The sequence below is a fragment of the Rhincodon typus genome, chromosome 28 (assembly GCF_021869965.1).
Source record: "Rhincodon typus isolate 14 chromosome 28, sRhiTyp1.1, whole genome shotgun sequence".
NCBI classification, from domain to species: Eukaryota; Metazoa; Chordata; class Chondrichthyes; order Orectolobiformes; family Rhincodontidae; genus Rhincodon; species Rhincodon typus.
Genome location: NC_063359.1, coordinates 14,865,503 through 14,885,430, shown reverse-complemented (window position 1 = coordinate 14,885,430; position 19,928 = coordinate 14,865,503). Strand labels below are relative to the sequence as shown.

General features: G+C 39.8%; 1 protein-coding gene across 1 annotated transcript in view; it reads right to left on the bottom strand.

Annotated features, from left to right (window-relative positions):
- Nucleotides 1–19,928, bottom strand: part of tncb (tenascin Cb) — a 310,123-nt gene that overhangs the window by 98,252 nt on the left and 191,943 nt on the right. The window contains exons 5-6 of the mRNA XM_048613353.1: nt 3,147–3,718; nt 1,293–2,795 (exon numbers count right to left, since the gene is read on the bottom strand). Coding sequence (XP_048469310.1) covers nt 1,293–2,795; nt 3,147–3,615 — 1,972 coding nt within the window. The 5' untranslated portion in view covers nt 3,616–3,718. The remainder of the gene's footprint in view (nt 1–1,292; nt 2,796–3,146; nt 3,719–19,928) is intronic.

The window sequence follows — 19,928 nt, the reverse complement described above, 5'->3', positions numbered from 1 at the left end:
AGTTGGCTGGAGGCCTGGAGCAGTGCGGAGTGGCTGGGGACCGGGGCAGAGCAGGCTGCAGTGCTGGAGCGGAGCGGAGAGGCTGGGGACCAGGGCAGAGCAGGCTGGAGGGCTGGAGCATTGCGGAGAGGCTGGGGATTGGAGCGGAGCGGGTTGGAGGCCTGGAGCAGGGCGGAGCAGGCTGGAGGCCTGGGCTGGAGCGGAGTTGGCTGGAGGCCTGGAGCAGTGCGGAGCGGCTGGGGACCGGGGCAGAGCAGGCTGGAGGGCTGGAGCGGTGCGGAGAGGCTGGGGACTGGAGCGGAGCGGGTTGGAGGCCTGGAGCAGGGCGGAGCGGGCTGGAGGCCTGGGCTGGAGCGGAGTTCGGCTGGAGGCCTGGAGCAGTATGGAGCGGCTGGAGGCCTAGACCGGAGCAGGGACTGTTGTTGGTTTAGGGTCTGGCGCAGGCAGTCAGCGACCTGCGAGGCTGGTCAGACCACATGTGGAAGCCCCAGCACTGGGCTACTACAATGTAATGTTTATCTGTAATCTGTTTCTCTGATTGTAATGTTTTTCCTTTTAACTATGTATTATTTCTAACTTATGCTATGAATCACTGTAACATAATGCAACTTCTTTTCTTTTATTCCTCTTTTTGTCCCTAAGATTTGTACCTCGGTACTGTGTCCCTAAGATGGCGCCACAAGAGACGATAGTGTAAACTTTTCACTGTACTCCTGTACTTGAGTACACCTGACAATAAAGGATATTCTATTCTATTCTATGAAACAATCATAGTGCTGTTAAAAACCCAACTAGCTCACTAATTTCATCTTCTGAGAAGGGAATCTGCCATCCTTTTCTAATCTACATGTAACTTCAGATACACAGTTATGTGTTTGATCCTTACCTATCACCTGCAATAGCCTAGCAAACCAATCAGTTCTAGGGATGAACAACAAATGCTGGCCTTGTCAATAGTGCCTACGTCCCATGGTAGAATGAGTTAAAAATAGCTACAGAAAAATAGATTGGGAATGAATAGAAATTTGTGACTTTAATTTCATCTTAGATTATGAAACCATTGCAATTTGAAATGTTCGACAAGTAAAATAGAATTCATAGCACTTTTATATTACAGATAATAGATAGCAATGTAAAGTTGAATGTAGTTAGTTAAGGCCCAACGTTGCTGTTAGTAGAGACTTTTATGAATTTTGAAAATGTAATAAAGGCTCATAACCAGATAAGTCTTGAAAGAAATTGATACTTGTCTGTGACAAACCGAGTGGAAGGAAATAGTTAGTTTCACTTACCAGCAGAGCAGTCTTCTTTGATGTAACCTTCATGACAGACACATCGACCATTCACACAACTCCCACGATCATTGCAATTTGCGGGACAGACCAGATCTCCACAATCTACACCGCTGTAATTTGGATCGCAGACACATTGACCATTGACACAGCGGCCACGATTATTACAGTTGTTAAGACATGCCACCTCACTGCATTCCTCACCAGTAAAACCAGCATCACAGACACACTGACCATTGACGCAGAGGCCATGATTGTTACAGTTGTTTGGACAGGCCAGTAGACTGCAGTCTTCCCCAGTGAAGCCTTCATCACAGATGCATTGGCCATTGACACATTGCCCACGGTCATAGCAGTCATTAGGGCAAATCAGCTCACTGCAGTCTTCTCCTGAATAGCTCTCCTCACAGATGCATTGGCCGCTGACACAGCGCCCTTGGTTGTTGCAATTGTTTGGACAAGCTAGTTCGCCACAGTCCTCTCCTGTGTAGCCATAGTTACAGACGCATCGTCCATTGACACAACGGCCAACGTTGTTGCAGTTGTTTGGACACAGGAGCTCACTGCAGTCTTCTCCTGTGAAGCCTTCATCACATATGCAATATCCATCATCACAGTGTCCACGATTGTTACAATTATTCGGACAGGCCAACTCACCACAATCTTCACCAGTGAAACCTTCATTGCAGATGCACTCCCCGTCGACACAGACTCCACGATTGTGGCAGTTGTTCAGGCAAGCCCATTCGCTACAGTCTTCTCCTGCATAGCCTTCATTGCAGACACATTGTCCATTGACGCAGAGGCCATTGTTACTGCAGTTATTGACACAGACAAGTTCCCCACAATCTTCACCAGTGAAGCCTTCATCGCAGTAACATACCCCTTCGATACAGCGTCCACGATCATAACAATCATTAGGGCAAATAATTTCTGAACAGTCCTGATCAGTAAAACCTTCATCACAGATGCACTCTCCATCCACACAGCGACCACGATTATAGCAGTTGTTAAGACAGGCTAGTTTCGTACAGTCTTCCCCAGTTAAGCCTTCATCACAAACACACTGTCCATTCATACAAATACCTTGATTGCTGCAGTTGTTGGGGCACAGCTTTATTCCACAGTCTTCACCTACGTAACCTTCATCACAAACACAAACTCCTCTAATACAGGTTCCATATTCACCACAGTCAAATCGACACAACTCCTGGCTGCAGTCTTCTCCTGTGTAACTGGGAAAGCAATGGCAGGCTCCATTTATACACCTGCCTTGATCACTGCAGTCATTCGGGCAGAATGCTTCAATGCTACAATCTTCTCCAGTGAAACCTTCTTCACACAAACACTTGCCATTAATGCAGGTACCTCTTCCATTGCAATTTTCTGGGCATTCAGGTTCTGTGCAATTTTCTCCTTTCCAGCCTGGGTTACATAAACAGCCGCAGGTATCTGTACTGTAGTTTCCATGTGCACCACAGAATGGTTTTACATCAACACGACCTAAGCACAGATGTTTGTTAGTGTACAGTAAGACTAAGACACAATACCTATAAAGTAGGCAATCAAGACTGAAGGGCTTAAATTATATTAATCACTTGGGCATCGCAACTATACCTAAGCAATATGCTAAGCATGGTATTAAGAATAAATTACGATATGAAGTTAAACATATACCAACTACTTGTAGTAAAGAAATAATTGATATAGTATAGTATAGTAATATAATATAGTATAATATAATATAATATAATGTAGTAATTAAAAGTAGTATGGTTCCCAGCTTACATCACAGACATTGTGTCTATACACCCACAACTATTTAACTATAGCATATAGCTGCTACTTTCATACCTCTTCCTTGCTGTGCACCATTTCCACAGCATCCTCCATTAGCACACTGATCACGTAATAAGGATACGTGATTTTCCAAAGTCTCCAACCTGTTGAGTAAGTCACGGATATCAGGTCCTGCCGCACAGCCGCAGGCCTGACGTGGGATATTGATTCGATGAGTGAAGACAATTTGATTTTCACCATCAACTGTCTGCTCGATGTGTTGGTCACTGGAGTCAGCTTTGGGTCTTGCAATGCCATCAGGGGATTCCAAGTCCACCGAACAAAGGGAGCCAAGAGGAACATTAATGTTGTAGACATGGTTGAAGTTTATAGGTTGTGTTCCGAGTGGTAAAGTGATATTTTCTTCTTTTGGCTGCAAGATGTCTCTCTTCTGTCTAATAATTTTCTTAATAAGTCCCTCATGCGTTTGATCCACTAAAATAGCGGTGATGAAACAAACTAAAATGTGCCTTTGAAAGACCATTTTGGTGCTTTGTATTCTTCCAGTTTATGCAGTCAGTTTTGTTTATGGATATAGCACCAAGCAATAATGTGTAAAAGAATTGATTCCTTTTGACTCAATTTATCTGTAAGAAATCAAGAAAAATAGTTGTGTAAGAGTCCCATTTCTCTTCTCAAACTGGCATGACATTTTGTAATCTTTCATACATGGAACAAAATTTAATGATCGTATTTGCAAACATTGAGGCAACCAAATTAAGCAAAGAAATCAAAAAATTTGACATCTAATATGATGTTAAATGGTAGAGTGATAGATTTAAAATGCAGACTTAATTACAGCAATGGCTATTCATTACTACTGATGATTAAAACACTTCTGATCTCAGCCTTACGGTTTTATTGCAAACACAGAAGCCACAGGCATGATTGAAATTGCATTAACATGCCACAGCAAGACACAGCTAGAATAAATAACCTGACAGCCATTGAGAAATTGTTCTTTCCAGTCAACCCCTGAATCGATTTGTGTGATGGATGGCTTACAAATTGTGTAACATTTGACATAGCTTTCAACATAATCAGCAACCATTTGCCAGTTTAGATGAAGAGTGAAGGCTTATCTTAAACTGTCAGGTGGACAGTGAACATAAGAGAACTTTAGAACAGGGAAACTGGACATTCTCCTTTGACACAATGACAGTGGATCTTCATTGGGATAGCACTGTCAGTGACCCAGGCCAATTTCTCAGGATGTGGAAAAGGAAATTGGTGTAGTAATTGCTATGATTAGCAACAATGAAGACCTGCAATAAAATCTTTTTTTTAAAATTTCAATCATCTTTGCAAAAGAATCAGTAACATTTAATTACAATCTGGTTGATCCTTATATAAAAGTGTTTCTATGTTTTCACATAGTTGGAACATCAGTATGTCACAAAGATATGTACTTTGATGTCAGGAATAAGAGTGCAGTGTAACCAGGTACGAAACTGAGGGCACATTGTGTGCATGATTGAGGAACACAGCCTTCCATCATTGTAACTTCACATTAACCCATGTACAACTATGAGCATAAAATTGCTGGGAACTTTTCAAGCTTCTGCTTTAAATCTTTAAATATAGCAACAAGGGAGCAATCTTATTGGCTCTTCACTAATATTTAAGGGGTATTTTGATAGGAATCCATTTGCATTTCATGGGGTCAGCAATATACATTCATAGAGTAGTAGAGTCATACAGCATGGAAACAGACCCTTTGGTCCAACCTGTCCATGCCAACCATAATCCCAAAGTAAATTAGTCCCACCTGCCTGCACATGGCCCATTTCCCTCCAAACATTTCTTATTCATGCACTTATCTAAATGTCTTTTAAATATTGTAACTGTATCCGCATCCACCACTTCCTCTGGAAGTTCATTCCACACGCGAACTACACCCTGTATAAAAAAATTGCCCCTCATGTCTTTTTTAAATCTCTTCCCTCTCACCTTAAAAATATAGCCCCTAGACTTGAAATCTCCACAACCGAGGGAAAAGACACTAGCCATTCACCTTATCTATACCTCTCATTATTTCATAAGCATCTATAAGGTCACCTCTCAATCTCCTATGCTTCAAAGAAAAAAGATCCAGTCTATCCAGCTTCTCCTTCTAACTCAAACCCTCCATTCCTGGCAAAATCCTCGTAAATCTTTTCTGAACTCTGTCCAGCATAATAATATCCTTTGTTTAACAGGGAGATCAGAACTGCACGTAGTATTCTAGAAGAGGCCTCACCAACATCCTGTACAACCTCAACTTAAAGTCCCAACTCATATACTCAAGAGCAATGAAGACAAGAGTGCTAAGTGCCTTCTTAACCACCCTATCTATAGGTTTCATCTATTTGTGTAATTATGTTCCCTTGGGGTAGAAGTCCCACACTCTTGGGTTTCCCACTATTGAAAAGCTTAGTAAATCAACTAGACCAACATTGCGGACTTTAGTTTTAATGTTCAGAAAATGAGCTGTGGCATTTTCTCTGATCCTTATTGTCTAGTCACTTAAGTCTGTAGAGTTTTGGAGATAACTCCACATGTCTTTGCAATCAGAAATGTGGAGATTTCCTTTCTGAGCAGAACACTTAAGGGTTGAATGTTGATAGTCCCACAAAGGTTATTTAGGAGGTGGGACGAGGAGCAAAGGGGGAAAGGAGTATGTTACAGTGCTGTTCCCGTCTGGAAAGAGAAGGTTATAATGGGAAACAAAGAGGTGTCACACCAATTCAATACAAATCTTTGTTCTGTCTTCACAAAAGAGGACTTAAATAATATCCCAATAATGTTGGGAACCACAGGGTCTAGTGAGAAAGAGGAATTAAAGGAAATCAGTATTAGGAGGGAAATCATGTTGGGGAAATTAATGGTAGTAAAGACTAGTAAATCCCCAAGGCCCGATAATCTACATTGCAGAGTACTTAAGGAAATGGCCCTGGAAATAGTGGATGCATTGGTGGTCATCTTTCAAAGTACCACATATTCTAGAACAGTTCTTAGGGATCAGAGGGTAGTTAATGTCACCCAACTATTTAAAAAAGGAGGTAGAGAGAAAACAGGGAATTATGGACTAATTAACCTGATACCAGAAGTAGGAAAATGCTAGAGTCCATTATAAATGATTTAACAGCAGAACACTCAGTAAACAGTCACAGGATCAGATAGAGTCAGCATGAATTTACAAAAGAGATATCACACTTGACAAATCTGTTGGAATTTTTGAAGATGTAACTAATACAGTTGATAAGGGGGAGCCAGTAGATATGTTTACTTGAACTTTCAGAAGGTTTTCGATAGGTCCCACGTAAGGGATTAGAATGTAAAATTAAAGCACATGAGATTGGAGGCAATGTACTGACATGGATAGAGAACTAGCTGCCAGACAGGAAACAAAGAGTAGGAAGAAACAGGTCTTTTTCCGAGTGGCAAGCAGTGACCATAAGACCATATGATATAGGAACGTATTTTGGCCCATTGCGTCTGCTTGGCCATTCGATCATGGCTGATGTGTTTTTCAGGCCAATTCTCCTACTTTCTCCCCTTAACATTTGATCCTATTACTAATCAAGAAACTATTTATCTCTGTCTTAAATACACTCAATGATTTGATTCTGTGGCAATGAGTTCCACAGATTCACTACCCTCTGACTGAAGAAATTCCTAGCGGGGTTCTCGAAGGATCAGAACTTGGACCCCAGCTATTCACAATATAGATTCATGATTTAGACGAGGAAGCTAAATGTAATATCTCTAAGTCTGCAAAGCTAGGTAAGAGCGTGATCTGTGAAGATGCATAGAAGCTTCAGTGTAATTTGGACAAGTTGACAGTGTGGGTAAATGCATGACAGATGCAGCATACTGTAGATAAATGTGACATTATCCACTTTGGTAGCAAAAGTAGGAAGGTGGATTATTATCTCAATAGTGATAGATGAGGAAAGCGGGAAATGCAATGAGATATATACCAGTCACTGAAAGTAAGCATACAGGTCACAGCAAATGGTGAAGAAAGCAAATAGTTTGTTGGCCATAATTGCAAGAGGATTTGACACAAGAGCCGGATGTATTGATGTAATTTTGCACACCTTGAGACCATGCCTGGAGTATTGTGCGCAGTTTTGGTCTCTTTTTCAGAGGAAGGAATTTCTGGCTATGGAGGGAATGCAACAAAGGTTTACCAGACTGAGGAATGTACTCACCTATCAGTGGCAGGTAGCCAGTTAGGCCCATAATTGAGATGAAAGGGGAGGGAAATGCTGACAATGCTGAAAGATGTGCCAGCACAACATGGGTCTTGGTGATCCTGCAGCCCAACTTTTAACACAAAGTGGCATCCCAGCAGTGTCAGCAGAAATTTGAAAGCTCCTCACTGTCCCTCCAGCACAGATCCACTTGAATATGACAACCATAGTTGTGACCACAACCCATTCAGTGGGGGGAATTCTCCTCCATATTGATGTCCTGAGAACTATGGTCATGAGAGGCTATTTAACTATACAATCATGCAGAATGCACCTCCATTGTGAGGTTCTCCTAGCTGCATCAGGAGCACACATCTCTCCTGGTGAGGTTCACATTCAGATATCACTACGGTTCCTCCCATTAAACACTCACTTCATTAATCCAAAATTCACTCTCAATTTAACTGGGCTCCCAGGATGGTTTCCTAATTACCATCACTGGAATATTAAGATCAAAGACCCGCTACAGCCACTTCTGAGTTATTGTCTCACATTTGAGGTGAAAGTTCGGATGACCATTCAACTGACAAGATGCAAGCTCAATTTAGAGGGTAAAGAGGAACTATTAGCTTACGACAGGATCCTTTCTACATACAATTTGTATGGGGCCAACTGGTTTCTGATTGTTCTTACTGTAGTATGAATGGAGGATGCTGTGAAGCAGGTATCAACATCAAATTGTTACTTGCAAGTCATTAGAATGTTTGCCAGGGTCTTTAAAAGTATTGGTTTGGAGGTCCCAATTGGTTTTGATCTTAACCTCCACAAGGGTTGGTGTATCTACTGTGTACCATCATTGAATTTTAAAGCACATATTGAGTATAGTGCAACTCAAGTTTCAGTAATCTTTTACACTATTTTTGATGCACTGCATTGAAGTAGGTCCCACCCCTAAAACTGGCCATGTAATCCAGGGTGAATTAATCACCATTGGGAAATTGCCAGTAATTCAGCTTATTAACAAGCCTTCAAGAATTTCTAAAAAAAACTTTATCCCGTTGAGTACAAAGATGCTTTTGAATTACTTTTGAATGGCTTTGAATGCCATATTAAAAATGTATTAAGAAATCAACTAGTGCAATTAATCTGAAAGATTAGGGGAATAAAATATTTTCCAAAACTGTTACTTGTGAATGTGCTGGAGTTGCTGATTTGCTTAAAGTGAAAAAAATTCTGTCTATTATATCTAAATTGGTGCACGTGGTTTTTCTCATGGACTGTAAGTTTTAGTACATCGTGGGTATGCAAAATCTTTCTCTCCACTGCCTAGTAGCAATTGGTAAGTGATTAATCAAATAATAGTCTGAAAGTATATTTGCAACAAATGTCACCACCAACCATCCCCCCTTTGAAAATTAGAGCAGAAAGACCTAGCGGTCAAGTCCTGGCTGAAAATGCAGTGACCTAGTTTACCTTAAACATTGAGGGAAATAGTAGAAAAGAGGAAAGAATAAAATAGTTCAACACTATTTTGTTAAGAAATTAGACTCTGAAGAAGTTCCAACTTGCAGAATGTTCCATTTCACACTGTATAATTATTGATGTACAGTAAATGAGTCTGGGAACGTCTCACTGTCTGCAAAGTTGGCAGCAGGTGGTTGAGTTTTACATATGTGCAATCAACAAAAGAATTTTAATTGAAACCAATGTACAATGTACATTAAAATTTTAACGATGTCCCAATATAATTCCATAACCAAAGGTATTTTAGTTAACAGCATGATAATAACTTTTTTCTTAAAGTAACACTATTGCTGCAGGTTCAATCTTCTACAATGATTTCAAATTATTTTAGGCTGTGGTTTCTGCCCCTGAGTTGCAGGGGTGCAGTCACCACTCATTCAGATAAGGTTCATCTTAAATTACAGCCAGGCATGTCGCAAGTCGTGATATTGGGCAATGCAAAGATATTAACAAGTGCAGCACCAATAAGATGTATTATCTTCTCCTTAAATGTTAAACACCCAAACTGTTGTGTGATTTTATTCTACCAGTGTAATGCCATGGTTAAAGATTTCATTTCCACTGAAGACTGATCCCCAATAGACCAATTCAAAATGCCAGGATCACTATTTTCTTGTCACATCACTGCCAGTCAGACCACTTGGCTTCCTCACGTGCCACCGCACTTGCTCCGGACTCTCACTGTCTCCATACAATTCACTGCCCTGCTCCATTCCCAGTTTACTGCCCCCTGCAAATGAGAGAGCAGGGTGATGAACAGGCGGGAGGCAAGGAGTGGTCAGATGGGTAGTGGCCAGGGAGGCAGCAATCTGGGCATCCAGAGAAGTTGCCAGTGTGTGGCGAGTGAAGTGGAGAGTGGGATGGCCAAGTTGGTGGCGAGCGTTCAATGGGCGAACAATAATGACAGTGTCACTGTACAAGTGACTACTGGTGGAGTGGGAGTCGACATCCTGTTTCGGGTGCACAAAAGGTGCTGATTCTAGTGCAGTGGCAGGAGATAAAGTGGATGTTTTTATCCTCCCCCACCCAAATATCTTTTACCAGTTGACACATGCTGCAGATTGATGCATTTTTTAACGGGTGACAATGAGGGGCACAAGAACAATCCAAAGTCATCCTCAGGCTTTCCTTTATCATAACATTGATTCAATGCTTCAAAGTCAGTGCAATATGTGAGGGCTACTTTGGGACAAGTTCTATCATTGAGATGAGACATTGAACCAAAAAACCACCTGTCCTCTCAAGTGGATATAAAAGATCCAGTGGTTCTCTTTCAAACAGCATATGAATTCTCCCTGATGTCTTGGCCAATATTTATCTCTCGTTGTCTCATTTCCATTGCAGAAAATTGCTGCGCAAGTGTTTCATTGTGTAATGTTATGGCTAAGATTATGGCTCAGCTCTTGGAAAAGAAGCTCAACCACCAATAGTACTTCAAATTATTAATATTTGAAAGTATACTGTGAACAGCACTAAAATAGATTGAATTGGAATTGAGAAAATAAACTGTTGGAGTATTTCACAGCTAGACAATTTTGAGTGACAAGATAGTCAAGACATTTTATGCTATTTAATTGGTGATTAACATTTAATACAAAGAAGATGCCTTGTTGAAACATACTGAGATGTGGTGCACAATTATAACAATCCAAATTGCCATACACAATCTTGCTTGACTTTTTTGACACATAGACTTTTTATAACAGACTTTTTTTTTTCTTGTAACAGTGCCGTAAATTAAGAAGAGCAATAATTTCTTTCTCCCCATTGGAAGGAAAGATGTCCACCTCAGACACCTGTCCCTTTTTGCTACAGTAGCTGGTGCTGCTCTGCCTGGCTTCATCCCAGCAGATCAAAGAGAATCCCTAGCAAGATTACCTTCTTGCACTAAACTCTGCTTAAAGCACCATTTTCGCCCAAGAACCTATCCTGGCTGCCTCAGAGGCTTTTCAGTGCCTGGAGTATCAGCCCCCAAATTTTATGTTGACTGTTTTGAAAGTTACAGTGAGCAACTTTAAACATCTCAGAGATTTCTAACTGCTGACTTGAGGCTAAAAGGACTTCCTCCATTTTGTTTTTTTTAGCAACATGCCAGACCTCACACCCTGAAGTCCAATAGAGAAAGCACGCAGTCCTTCAGGAAGCCTTTACCGTGGCCGCCAATGCTGGTTTTTAGCCAGCACCAGGAGGCACGTAAATATGGCTAAGAACCTTTGCCAATTTCTACTTTATTATTGAGCAGCCATCCTTCTCTCGGGATATTCTATTTATTTTTTTTAATAAACATTTAACTCATAAATATGATATTATAAAATTACTCCGTCTGGCCTTTTCGAAAAGGCATCAAATTGCTAAAGTAAAAAAGTTAGTAGTTATTAAAACAGCTGACAAAAGAATTTCTTCTGACAGTATTAATTAGTTCATGTGGAAATGACTGCAGTGAATGAGTCCCATCATTATAGGAACTCAAAATCATGAAAGCCACTAGTTATCTGGATAATGGAGGGTATTTTCAAGTTCACCACCAGGTCAGCAACTTGCCTATACAGATTATCTACTCTTTGTGTAAATCAAACAACTATCATTCATTTTATTGTAATGGCATGGAACCCGAATGAATTCAAGTGCAAATGTATTTTATGTGCTGACTTATGTCAGTAGCAGACAGCACACAACTCAGACTGAAGTTTAAGACTTCAAATTCTCTTCATTCTAAACAATAATTGAAGAAATGATGTATTACATTATAATGTATTCTAATATCAAGGCCTGTTCTAATTGTTTCACAGTAGAAAGTGTCTTATAGAAAATTTGATCAACAGTATGACAAATCTGAAAATATTTAGCTCAGTTTAAAAAGACTTTGTACGCCTGTCATTATCCTCATCTATGATAATCACTTTTCATAAAATCTCTCTTTTAGGCCCATGAAATCAACCATAGAATGACGAACACTTTGTTTTTCACCACAGCTCTGCAAAACTCTCCTCTTCAAGTGAAGATCCAATTCTGTTTTGAAAATTATCATTGAATCTACTTTATTCGTCCTTTCAGGAATTGCATTCTAACTCATAAAACAACAAACACCTGATGCTGTTGACTTGTTCGCCGAGCTGGCTTGTTCTCGTTCAGACGTTTCATCACCATGCCAGGTGACATCATCTCCAAAGAAACGATGTTATTCTACTCCGCTTGGAATTTATACTGTCTGGTCTGTTATGGTGAGTACTGTCATTTCCAGTTTTGATCTTGACTGGTTTTGTATATGGGGTCCAATTCTATATGTTTGTTGATTGCATTATGGGTTGAGAACCATGCCTCGAAGAATTCCTGTGCATCTCTATGTTTGGCTTGGGCTACTATGGTTACTTTGTCCCAGTTAAACTGATGGCCTTCATTGCCTGAATGTACCGAATGCATGAGTGCCATTTTCCTGATGTTGAATCTGGTGTCAGAGTTGGGAGGACGGCTTGCGAAATTGACTCCAGGGAGCCTCCTAGTGGCCCAAGCCTGCAACTACGTGTGACAGTTGACAATAATATTTAAACTATCAATTTATAGTAATACAAACTGACAGGATGTGACAAAATTTTTTTATCAGAAGTACACACCCCACAGAAGACATTTGAAACGATAAAACTGGGCCCAGAAAATATATTATACTTCTTCATGCATATATTAAATGGGAAAATTTGAAATTAAAGGAAGGTCACATTTCCATGGCTAACTGAGGAACTTAAAAATAGTATCAAATTGAAAGAAAAAAAAAATCATTCTGCAAAAATGAGTTGCAGGTCAGAAATTGGAAAATATAAAGAACAGCAAAGAATGAATAAAAGATTAATTAGTTGAAGATATTAGAATGAGAAAATCCTAGCCAGAAATATAATAACAGATAATAAGTTATTCTATAGGTATTTAAAAAGGAAAAGATGAGTCAAGTGAGTGTCGGTCCTCTGGGGAATTAATTACAGAAAACAGTGAACAGTTAATTAATTGGAACAGGTAATTTTGCATCTGTCTCTACTGTAGAACATACAAATAACATCCCAGAATAATACTATGAATGAGAATGTGAAATGGAGTAAGGAACTTAAAACAATTATAATTACCAAGGAAAGGATGCTGAGAAAATTATTAGACATGCAATTTGACAAGGCCCTTGGCCCTGTTGGGCTTTATCCTGCTGTGTTAAAATAAGTGACAGCTGAGATAGTAGATACATTGGCTTTAATTTTCCAAAATTCCCTATATTCTAGAAAGATCATATTAGATTGGGAAATAGCAAATGTGAATCCTCTATTAAAGAAAAGTGGGAGACAGAAAGCATGGGGACAATAAGCTAATTAACCTAATATCTGTCTGAGACTATCTTAATGCAAACATGCTTTTGTGAAAGACAAATCATGAGTGACTAATTTGGAGTTCCTGGAGGAAATAAAAAGCAATACAGATGAAGGGAAGCCAGTAGAAATACTAGACTTCCATTTCCAGTAGGCACCTGATAAGTTGCCACAAAGGTTACTGTGTAAAATAAGAGCTCAAGGTATAGGGGTTATCATGCTAGCTTGGATGGAGGATTGACTGATTAGTATGAAGCACAGAATGGGCACAAATGGGTTGTTTTAAGGTTGGCAGGTTGTGATGAGTGCTGTGTCACTTGTGTCAATAATTTGGATGAAAGCAACAAATGTTAGATTGTTAAATTTACTGATGGTACAAAGATAGATAGGAAAGTAAATTGTGAAGAGGATACAAGGCGTCTGCAAACAGATTTCATTCGGTTAAATAAGTGGGCACAAAATTGGCAGGCAAAGCATAATTTGGGAAAATGCAAACTTGCCCATTTGGAGAGGAAGAATAAAACAGCAGCATATTATTTAAATATAGAGAGATTGAAGAACTCAGTGATGTAGATAGACCTGGGTGTCCTGGTACAAAAATCACATACATTTGGTCTTGGGGGTGCAGTGAGTAATTAGGAAGGCAAATAAATTGTTGTAACTTATTACAAGGAGAATGGAACATAAAAGTAAGACTGTTTTACTATAGAAAATGCCACACTAAGAGTATTACATATAGTTTTGGTTTCTGATCAAAGAAAGTACATAACTGCATTACAAGACATTCAGAGAGGGGATATCTTATGGGGAAAGGTTTGACAGTCTTGGTCAGTATCCATTGAAGTTTAGAAGAATGAGTATGATCCTATTGAAATGTAGGAGATGCTGAGGGAACTTGATACGGTAAATGCTGAAAATCTTTTTCCTTGTGGAAGAGACCAGAACCTGGGGTCACGATCGAAAAATAACAGGTCTCCCATTTAACGTGGAGTTAAATTGGAATTATTTTTTCTCAAAGAATCATAGTTGTTGTTTGGAATTTTCTTCCCGAGAAGAGATGAGGGCAGGTTCAAAATATTTTTGAAGAAAAGGTAGACAGATACTTTTTTAAGAAGGAACTCCAAAATTATTGGGGCTAGGCAGGAATATAAGTTTCAGGCCAAAACCAGATCAGCCACAACTGTATCAAATGATAGAACATACTGTCGGGACTGAATGGCCTACTCCTACTTATAACTCATACGTTAAGACTAAAATATTTGGTTACTGTTTAGCATTATATTTCATCTGTGCTTAGGATCTCTGTCTGCTGTCTAATACGATGCATTGGTTGTCAATGGTATTAATACAGGATCAACAGTTTCCAGTAGTGCACCTTACTCTGGACGGTACTCAGTAATCAAAAAGTAAAATTTTGCTGACAGGAGGGAAATTTATTTTGTCTCCTACCTACAGGGTCATATTTAGCATATCAGGTTCTCATTTATTACAGAAAATGATTCTTGCTTGGGGTGTTAAATGATAGCAGAGGGATTGCTGTAATTTCTCAAGGTGACTGAAATGGCCAAGGTTATTTGTTTTAATCCATCAATGATTAACTGTGCCATTAGGTCAACAGCAAACTAACACTAAAGATCATGATAAGCAAACAATCAATTCCTGTAATAAAAACCATAAGAACTGCGGATGCTGTAAATCAGGAACAAAAACAAAGTTGCTGGAAAAGCTCAGCAGGTTTGACAGCATCTGTGAAAGAAAAAACAGAGTTAACATTTCTGAGGAAGGGTCACCAGACCCAAAACGTTAAATCAATTCCCATAGCTTGAACTTCAGATCTAATGAACTAAAGTTTATTAAAGGATATTGGTTTCAAACCCAACTCAGTACAATGGAAAATTGAAGCTCAAGAATCAGGATGTAAAACGCTGATCAATGCATCTCAAATGTTATATAAAGTTAAGGATGGTAACATTTCAGGATTATTGTATCATGTTAATTTTACTGAAGAGATTATTGTTAAGATCTCATTCTTTCATGAGCTGTGAATATTACTTGGGGCTGAAATTTCCATGGAATGGAGAAGCAGGAGCTAGTGTTGTGCCAGACCTGACTCTGGAAGGGGAAACGGATTGAGATTTTCACACAGTGAGCCCTTAATTGGTATTGGACATCCTGGACAATTAAAGAGGCTGTGTGGGTTTGCAAATGTGTAAGGTCAATCCAACTTCAGAGTAGCACTTGACTGCAGGAACAGTTCAATAACTTGGAGGGTCCCTTAACAAGTAATTACACTCTCAGCCATGTTGTTAAATATAAGTAAAGCAGCCAAACAACTAGGTGATATGGATGGATAGAATCACTCTACGGCTGTACCCTTACAAAGGCATAGGCTCTATGACTACCTGGAGCATTGGTACCAAATCTACTCCTGGACCCCTCTCTTCAGGCAGATGACCTACTCTATCCCCTGCCATCACATCAGGAAACAGTGCGCAGGTTGAAAAATCTGAGTCTGCCTCCTAAATATACATGAAACCAAGCCTGAAATCAACTCGATTGTCTACCCATCTTAACAGCTTTCCTGGGCGCTGAGCTCTTCTCCTTCAGATTATCTGAGGCTAGGAACTGGGGTGCCCGTAACTGAAACACCATATTTTTGGACTCTCTCACCTCTGTTCTCACCTTTGGAGGGAGGCTCAAAAATTTAGCCTCTGCTTTCAAACGACAAACAATGCATAACATTTAAGCTTTCGTTTTGAAAGGCTGAAATTTCCCTGTTTTCCCCTTTTTTGTAAGTCGTGTATTCTAGGAGAGTGGATAATCTTTTTTCATTGAAAACCATTCACTGGAAATACAGTAGCTGAGGTAATTCTCCTTCTAACTACCTCTTCTTCATTCTCTGCTTACAATTGCAGAAATATAGTCCATAAATACAAAAGGAATCACAGAGAATCTGATGGTCTACCATTCTGCGGCACAGTATCTAGCAGCTTCATGTGCTGTTCTAGAAGACCCTCCATTTTATTCTGATTATAAAAAGAGATGCAAGTACTGTCATGTGTTTTACCTATTGAAACTCTACATTAGTATCTGACTTGTTGCAGCTGGATAAAAGCTGCAAAACAAGTAGAGAGGAGTTCAACTCCTCAAGAGCCAAGATAAACAGGGCCACCTGATAAATGGGGGTGGGTGGGGAGCGGGGAGGAATATTGAACACACAGATCTTCCATGGAGAATTTGACTCTTGAAATGACTCCCTGGAAAATACCATTGGCTAAACCTGACAGATGAAACATGAACTATAGTGGGATGTTGTGCAGGTAGCTGCAGAACGAGGGGTGAGCTGGGAAAAGAAAGCTAAAGCTGTCAAAATTAATAAAAAGATCCTGAACAATGCATTGTCTAAGCAGATCCCTTGTTGTGTGGCAGTGTCTAAATACCGTAGAGTCTGCTGACTGTAATTTTTACATTGGAAACCAGATTTTATTAGGCTCTTCCAATGCTTCAGAGCACGCTGTTATACATACAAATTACTTAGCAGAAATACTTAACTGTAAAATCCAAGACACAGAATTTGTTGTGCCCTGTGGGATTGCATGTCTGATTAATCTTTGTTACACTAAATTAAATGCTCCATTATCCGCAATAAATCGGGTTTTTTTTTAATGTTTAAAGTTTGTTCTTTTTGTTGTGCTTTTTCCTTGGGATGCCATCTGACCTCCACAAATGGCAATCTTGTGCCTGGCTACTAGGGGAGAATTCAGATCTCAGTCTGAAATTTTCTGATTCAATATTGCAGAGTTGGGAAATAAACCTTCAAGTTAGAAGTTCTCCATTGCATTCGATTGCACAGTTGTAATTCCTCAGCAGGTAGTTCCACACACCTAAACCATCTGCTTGTTGACATGAATTTAAAGATAAAGAAATATTAAGAGAGGGATTTGAGGTGATATGGCATATTTGTCAATCATTATCCTGTATTTGTCAAATACTTCATGCAATTGACAGTCACTAAGTTGAAGACCCTTTGCCTGGATTGTTAGTAGCTTCCTGTTTTGCAGTTAATGATTACCAGTGGTTTGTGTAAAAGAATCCTATTCATAACTCCGGAATGTATTTTCCTCCTTGACTCTCTCTGCTGAAGCACTGTTTCTGAGACCTGAATCTGCTCCCAAGGAAGCCTGTCACTCTGGGATTTTCATGAAAGCACCTGTTTTCCACAGTGAGTTATGGCCACTGGGTGGTCTGTTGAAGTTGTAAGGCCTATCAGCTATCTTTCGGCCCTGCAGTGAAGCAACAATCTGTGGTACAGGTTGAGGGTCCTTCAATGAAGAGTTGACCTCACCAACCTCTTTAAATTTAAAAATAAAATTCAATACACCGGCCAATCCAACAGTCTGTCATGCTGGGGTCGGGAAATCCTGCCTCAAGGTGGCTTTTGGTTGGTGTCTCACCCAGGCAAGATCTGTAAGCCTATCAGGCATGGGGAACGCCTAAAGTGCCACTTGGTGCCAACTTCCAGGCTGCTCAATTGTTCCCATCCCCAAATCCCACCTTATTATGCCAGGCAACTGGAAACTGAATGCAAAAATCCCTTCAGTCTCATGTAACTGTGCTTAACATGACTCTCAATGAGTCTAATTGGCAGCCCACCCCATGAGGACAGCTAGGTCTCAAACAACCTTGGCAAAAATAGCCACCAAAAGGAATAGGGTTGGGAAACCAGGCCTCTGTCCCCAAGTATTGTCCTCTGCAATATATGGCCATGATAGGAACTGTAGAACTGTGGTCCTATAATCCTTCCTTACACGGCACAGTGCATTATTTCTACAATATAGTCATAGAAAAAGGACCTTCACTGAATTGAGTCTGTGCTGGTTAAAAATAACCCATTTTATTATTCTAATTCCATTTTTCAGATTTTGGTCCATAGCCTTATATGCCTTGGCATCACAAGGGTACATCTAAATATTTCTGCCTGTACCACCCTTTCAAGCAGTAAGTTTTAAATTCCCACCCCACCTTCTGGCTGAAAGATTGTTCCTCACATCTCCTGTCAATCTTCTGTCCCTTACTTTAAATTCATTTCCCTCCTTCCTGACTACTACATAGTGCAAGTTCTTCATGTTTAACTTTTAACAGAAACATAGAGTTTGGTCTTCAAGATGTTTCATTGATTTAGTCAGGCTATATGCAAGGCTGTATGTAAGTGGGGCTAAATCTCCGATGTGTAATTCCAGTATTTGAGTCTCTGCCTGTCAAGAGCACACAACAGAATATTGCAGGCACCCTTCACATAGCTTATTAATTTTAATGGAAAGAAGATCATGAGGAACTTATGTGTGCCCACAATTTCATGATTTCAAAATGCATTTTGTCAACCGGTAAATCTCCAAGTAAAATTTCACTCATCAGCATCCTGCCACTAAATGTTTCAAAAAACACCAAGGTGGGTAAGAAACATCTTACATTACCAGCCTCGACAGCTGATGTTTCAATATAATTAATCAGGCAAAAACTAACCAGCAGCATTTTGATGATGATTATATTTGGGGACTTCTGAATACATTGTCATGGGAAAATGTTGGTATAATCTACATTCAAATGTAATTATTAAATGAAATTTACCTCACATCTGTGAAATGAGTACAAATCAGGTACAGAATCCACTCATACTGTTTGAGATAGTGAGGTTTGTTAGAATCACCTCAGCAACATTGACACTTGAGATGTTGGAACTGGTCTATTCACACAGTCCAAAGAGGTGCAGGTTAGGTGGATTGGCCATGATAAATTGCCCATAGTGTTCAGGGAGGTGTAGATTAGGTGGGTTATAGGGGGATGGGTCTGGGTGGGATGCTCTGAGGTTCGGTGTGGACTTGTTGGGCCAAAGTGCCTGTTTCCACACTGTAGGGATTCTATGATTCTATGGTTCTATTTGTGCTCATCAGGGGTCAGTTCCATGATGTGCCCCATTAAGAAGGACAAGAATCAGATTGATTGTTGGATCCATTTGGCAATTCCTTGACACACACATTTAGGAGAGGGTTAAGGATGAACAGCTTGGTTTCTTGTCCATCTAAGATTGAAGAAAAAACTGAAGCATGTAGTCAAGATCAAAGTGCAAAATCTGATAAGGAAATCAGACCTAAAGACAGAAAGATTTCCTCACATTCAAGATGATTTTGCATAGAATCTCCTAGACAAAAGATGGTATTGATAGCACAGAGAGGCAAAACGCGGCACTCATGTTCACACACCTGTTATGTGAAGTGTTATGAAAATGAGTTCAAGTGTCATCCACCATAAAATGTTACTCAGTTTATTCATTGACAGCTTCTGATCTAAATTAGCTTCCCCTGATGTGGAATTGGCATCGTTTTACTAACATGTTCATCATGCTGTCCTTTGGATGAGTTGGAAAGCACATATGCTTATCTAGCATCTGCTAGATTACGATATCTAGATCAGATACCAAGGAGCTTCAGTGATGCTTGATCTACTAATGGGTGAGAACGGTGTCAGGTAACCAAAGCATATATTTGGTACAGAGCTGAAATTTGTCAAGTCAATGCTCGATAAGTCAGCAACTTGACAAACCTTATATTTTTACAGTCATTTCACACATTATTTTAGTGAAGAGAATTTATATGTGCCATTAGTTTAGATGACATTTATATGATGTTAACTAATTTATTCCACACTGCGTGGGTATACCTTTTACCACTTTGATGAGGTGTACATTCTCTCCT